The sequence below is a fragment of the Callospermophilus lateralis genome, chromosome 3, assembly GCF_048772815.1.
Source record: "Callospermophilus lateralis isolate mCalLat2 chromosome 3, mCalLat2.hap1, whole genome shotgun sequence".
Classification (NCBI taxonomy): domain Eukaryota; kingdom Metazoa; phylum Chordata; class Mammalia; order Rodentia; family Sciuridae; genus Callospermophilus; species Callospermophilus lateralis.
In genome coordinates, this window is record NC_135307.1 from 170852497 (window position 1) to 170858059 (window position 5563).

Here is a 5563-nt window from a genome sequence, read left to right on the forward strand (position 1 = left end):
TATCCATCACCTCTACCATTTGGAAAGAGATAATACTCTCACCCTAATACAGAAAATGTCTTCAGGAAAACGCTTGAAGGACACCATCCAACAGATTATCCAAAGCTGTAAAATCTACCTCATGGTTTTTTTTTTTTCCTTTGCTTGTGCCTCTGTCAGTCCTGTTGCTAATTCTTTGGGGTACTTGCATTATCAATTTGCTTATTTGCTTTGTTGCCTCTTGGATAGAGACAATAAAACTTCACATGGTGTTACAAATGAGTCCCCTCCAGACTTCTACCATGGACCCATTGATGGACCCACTGATGTCTATCATCAGTGTTGGCCTCTGGACCTGCCTGCTGCTTCCCACTTACCCTAGACCTTCCTCAGCAGGATATCCCGGTTACTCCATTGATGCCTCTTGTAGACCTGAAATAGCTACAGTGGTCATCGCCCCAACTCCCAACAGTAGTCAGGGTATCCTCTGAGAGGGGAACTGAGGGAGACATAAAAGGACTTAGGTAGCCAGGGTAGGATGGTTAGTGAGGAGGTTGGGGGCAGGGTCAGAACAAAGGAGCATGGAGAGGTCTTCTATGAGGTCAACTTCCTGGTTGACAAAAGTACTCATGGATACAAGCAGAGGACCCAATTATAGAGACACTTCCATACTTGTGCTCCTAAGCAGAGGACCCAATAGAAAAACTGAAACAGATGTGTGGATGGAGGGGGGAGCAATCAATAACAGTGAAGAGAGCATAGACAGGGGACAAGATAAGGAAAGGAGAAAATTCCAGAGACCATAAAAAGAAAACACCAAAATTCCCCACTGGATTCCCAGGTGTGCATCCCCTTCTCTTCAAAGTCTATATCTTGCTTTTGCAACAAACATACTGCTTGCTTGCTATCTCTGTGTCCTGTTCTTCAATTATTTGCTGAACAGAGACAATGAACCCAGCACCCCTAGACAGTAAAACACCCCTCCTGCCTCAGCATAACCAGTAGCTGGGGTTACAAGTGTGCACTACCACGCCCAGCAGTTTAGTTAATCTTATAAACTAAACATATCTGTTTCACCAGCTTCCAGTCCAAGAAACAGGATGTGAGCAGCAATCCAGAAGTCTCTCAGCATCCCTTTGTGTCATTGTGCCATCCTAGAAATCCAGCACCATACATTAGTTTTGACTATTTTTATAATTGATATACACAATCTTTAATCTCCGTCACCAAAAAAAAAATTGATAAATTAATTTCAAACCTTGTAGTCCTCACAGAATACTTTTTGAGTCTCTACCTTGTGATTGAGCCTCACCCATTATTGGTGGGCCATTGAGGCTCATTCTTGATGGTCTCCACTTAGTCGGATATGGGAGAAAACTACAGAAATGAGATGTTTAATTGTTATTTACTTGTACTTTATGAGTTATTTATTTATATGTTTATTTATTTTCAGAGTTAGGAACAGAACCCAGAGTTTCCCTCACATGAGGCAAGCTCTCTATCAGTGAGCTACACGTACCCAGCACTTTGGAGTAGGCTGTGAGCAGGGCCTTCTGAGGTGTGGCCAGCCTCATGGGCAGGTGAATGAGGAGTGTTCTGGGAGAGATCGATGGGCTTTTATCTGATCCCACAAAGGGTCCTTGACCTGGGAATAGGTGGGCAGTATACATGGAAGGGTTCTGTCAGTTTGCTCCTCCCCTCTGCGCTTGGTGGTCATTTCTGTGGCTGTGGGTGCTGAGGACTGCAGGCCCTCTGGTTGGTGACCATCTCTGACAAGTTCTGATTCTACACAGGCAGGAGTCAGGCCACTGGGTTGAGACCCAGCTATGGGGAGAGCAGGGGAGTGTCTTGTGGGTGCCCCAGTCCAGCCTCCCCAGCTCAGCACAGCAGTGGCCTCCTTGGGGTGTGACAGTCCAGCTCTTTGAAACATGGTGGTGGCTCTTCAGCTGTCCCCCCAGAGCTGTCCACTTGGCCAGCTCTACTCCTTCAATCTGCAAGCAGGAGTGTGTAGGTAGCCTCTCTCCTGGAGTCAGGGAGTCATTGGATCCCCACTGTCCCTTCCCCTTCCCCTTCCCCTGTTCCCCTCTCAGACACTGTCTGTGTGCAGATGATAAGATGCTGTCCTTTTGGACTTCCTCAAGTGTGCCCTGTTCCAGGTCCCAGCCCCTGCTGGGAGTGGGATGCTGAGTTCTTTTCACTGCTCTGGAGCTGGCCCTATTGGGGTATTTGAGACCCTCTTGATCTCAGTTGGACCAGCACAGCTGAAATGCAGTCCCTGTAGGGAGTAGTCATTCATTCCCTGATCCCTCCCCTCATTTCTGACACTCAGAAGAGAGAAGAATATAAGAGGAAAGATCTGCTTTATTTCATTTCATTTTATTTATTTTTGCAGTAGAGGGGATTGAACACAAGGCTGCTCTACCTCTGAGCTACATCCTCAGCCCCAATCATTTTTCACTTTAAGACAGGGGCTCCATGGCATCGAACTTGGGATCTTCCTACCCAGACACCAGTCACTAGGTATGTAGGCGAGTGCCACCGCGGTGGTTTTGTTTGATTCTCATTACTTTAGGGGTGCCTTTGGGAAGGGAGGGGTGCGGTGGGATATGTTCGAAGTACCACCCGAAGTCATCATTCAGAAAAGTTGGTCTCGGGGTCGCAAGCAGGGTCGGTGCGGCAGCCATCTGCAGTGAGAGTTGGTGTCAGTGGCGGGTTTTCCGCATCCCACCCAGCCCGGGTCCCCGCACTGGCCTCCCAGGGCTCACCTGAGCTGCAGCAGATGCCGGCGGCCGCGCACCGGCCCCCGCTCCCGCAGGGCTTCTGGCCCGACTGGCAGGGCGACGGCAGGTAGTTCTCCTCCTGGCAGCGCAGCGCCTCGGCTGTGCCCACGAAGCAGCCCAGCTCGTCTCCGCAGCAGATGCTGGGCCCGAAGCAGCGACCTTGGCCACCGGGGCCGCAGGGGAGGCACTGCGGGGAACGGAGAGGTTGAGTGGGAGGGAGATCCTGGGGAAGGTGGGGACCCCCTGGAGGCCCCGCCCCGCGGGGTACTCGGGATTGGGTTGCCGGGACTGAAGCTAGGATCTGGCTCCGCAATGCTGGCCAGATCCAGGGGGCTAGAGGTCCTGGGGCCCGACTGGGCTCTAAGGGCAGCAGTGGAAACCTGCCAAACTCCTTGGGTTCCCAGGTGAGGAAGGGACAGGATCCAGGAGAGAGAGCTGCATGGTGGTGGTCCCTGTGGGCCCTAAGGTCGGGTGGCTCACCTTGCGCACGTCCAGCTCCAGTGTGGCCCTCTTGCCGCCCAGGGGGCAGTTCTGGATGTAGCAGGCGGAGGTCAGAGCCAGGAGGCCCAGCAGGCAGCAGGCGAGGCTGTGGCTGGCCATGGTGTTGGCTACTAGGTCCCCGGGATCGCGGCTGCTGGAGGTCTCTCGAGCCTGGCCTTTTTATGCCTGGGCACTGGACCTGCCTAGTAGTGTCTAAGAAGGCAGTCGCATTACTAGTCACAGCAGGTCACTCGGGTCAGACCATGTCAGCCAGGTCGGCCCCTCATTACCACAAGAGTCAGAGTCAGTGTCTTGGCTAATGGACTGATATGTGGATGGTGGGTGCTCTAGAGAAGGGAGCAGGCTGGGTCACCTGGGGCATGAGTGTAGGAAAGGGAGAACTGAGCGATGGGCTTGGGGGAGGGGAGTCCAACCTAGGATATTTTTCCAGATTTCGGAAACCTAAAGGAGGCTGTGAGGGTCGCGATGGTGGATCCTGGGGCCTCTCCAGGCAGGAACAGCCTCTGGCTAGAATCCCCATCCGTACACCTTGGTCCACACACATTCAGTCCTTGACCCCCTAGTAAAGGTCTCCTCTTCCTAAGCCTGAATAACCAGAAACCCCCCCCAACCCCAGCCCACAGTCACAGCCACTTCCCTGCCCCCAGCTCTTGCATGGGCGAGATCCCAGCTTTCTCCCACCTCTACCTGCAAGTCAACCTTTCCTTCAGCTAGGAGCTGGGCTACAGTCCGCCTGTATTGTATTGGAATTGGCAATATCTGTGGCTATGTCACCAACACAGGTGACAGGCAACCTCCCATCATGTACAGTTACTGCAAATGTCTCTAAGGATTGTTTGGACTCATGGTCACCTGGAGATTAGGGCATTCTTCTGGCTGCCCTAGAATTTGTAATCTAATGGTTTATTAAAGAATCACATTTAGGACAAAATCAAAATGTATTGTATCATATTGACACCTGAATATAAATGTAATTGGTTTCTTTTGTGACCCATCATCTTGTGTGTGTATGTGTGTTTGTGTGAGTGTGTGTGTGTGTTGATGATCAAAATAATCTTTTGTTTTATATATTTAAAAACTTCTGGAGGCTAGCCAGGTGCAGTGGCACACACCTGTAATCTCAGCAGCTCGGGAGATTGAGGCAGGAGAATAGCGAGTTCAAAGCCAGCCTCAGCAATAGTGAGGTGCTAAGCAACTCAGTGAGACTGTGTCTCTAAATCAAATGGGATATGGTTGAGTGCCCCTGAGTTCAATTCCCAGTTTCCGCCCCACCCCCTGCAAAAATTTTGGAGGCTGATGTGGTGGCACACACTCATAATTCCAGTGACTTGGGAGGCAGAGGCAAGAGGACCACAAGTTTGAGGCCAGCCTCAGCAAATTAGTGAGGCCCTAAGCAACTTAGTGAGACCCTTGTCTCAAAATAAAAAATAAAAAGGGCTGGGGAGGTCATGCAATGTACATCATCCCTGGGTTCAAAATCCCCAGGACCAGAAAACAAAGAAAAAAACTTTGGGGGAACTGAGAGATAGCTGAGTTCTAGAAAACTTGTGAAAGATGTGAGAAGCCCTGGTTTCGATTGCTAGCACCATGGGGGAGTAATTTCCTCCTTTATAGGTTTCATTTTAGTGGAGCAGGAGAGGTGTGAAATATCATAGTGAACAACTGCTTATAGTTCTTCCATCTAGTTGTTTTCCAAAAAGTCACATGTTAAAAGCTTGGTCCTCAGGATGCTGTTATTAGGATGTGGTTTGATCTTTATGAGATGGGGCCTAGTGGGAGCACTTTTGGTTGTTGGGTGCATGTCTTGAAGTGGCTAGTGGGACCTGGCTCCTCATAGGTCTCTCTTGCTTCTCGACCATGAGGTGAGTGGTTTTGCTCCACCATGTGCTCCTGGTGCCATATGCTGCTTCCCCATAGGCCTGTAAACAACAGGCCCAAGGGATCGTGGACTAGAACCTCTGAGAGCATAAGCCAAAATAATTCATTTCTCTTTATAAGTTAATTATCCCTGGTATTTTGGAATGGTGACAAAAACCTAGCAACACAGGAAACAAAGACCAGCCTTATTTTTCTAGCAATAAGCACATTGCATCAGAGGAACTGGGCTGTGGCTCAGGGGTAGTGTGCTTGCCTAACATGCACCAAACCCTGGGCTTGATGCCTGCACCCGACCCCTGGTATAATTTTTTTTTTTTTTTTTTAAAAAAAAAACAGGATCTCGCTATATTGCCCAGGCTAGTCTCAGTTCTCTGGGATCAAGAGAGCCTTCTTTCTCAGCCTCCTGAGTAGCCAGGATTTCAAGC

At 50.0% G+C, this 5563-nt stretch overlaps 1 protein-coding gene across 1 annotated transcript; it reads right to left on the minus strand.

The window, feature by feature from the left end:
* Nucleotides 1-2610: 2610 nt before the first annotated feature.
* Nucleotides 2611-3359, minus strand: LOC143394363 (oxytocin-neurophysin 1). Its single transcript, XM_076848987.2, has 3 exons — nt 3240-3359; nt 2745-2946; nt 2611-2663 (listed from the first exon to the last, which is right to left on the minus strand). The coding sequence occupies exons 1-3, from the start codon at nt 3357-3359 to the stop codon at nt 2611-2613; spliced, it is 375 nt and encodes a 124-aa protein (XP_076705102.1).
* Between the last annotated feature and the right edge of the window lie 2204 nt (nt 3360-5563).

Coding starts and splice junctions, on each gene's coding strand:
- LOC143394363 (XM_076848987.2), bottom strand. CDS start 3,359: ATGGCCAGCCACAGCCTCGCCTGCTGCCTGCTGGGCCTCCTGGCTCTG. Junction 2,947..3,239: donor TGGAGCTGGACGTGCGCAAG/GTGAGCCACCCG, acceptor CGTTCCCCGCAG/TGCCTCCCCTGCGGCCCCGG. Junction 2,664..2,744: donor CGGCATCTGCTGCAGCTCAG/GTGAGCCCTGGG, acceptor CTCTCACTGCAG/ATGGCTGCCGCACCGACCCT.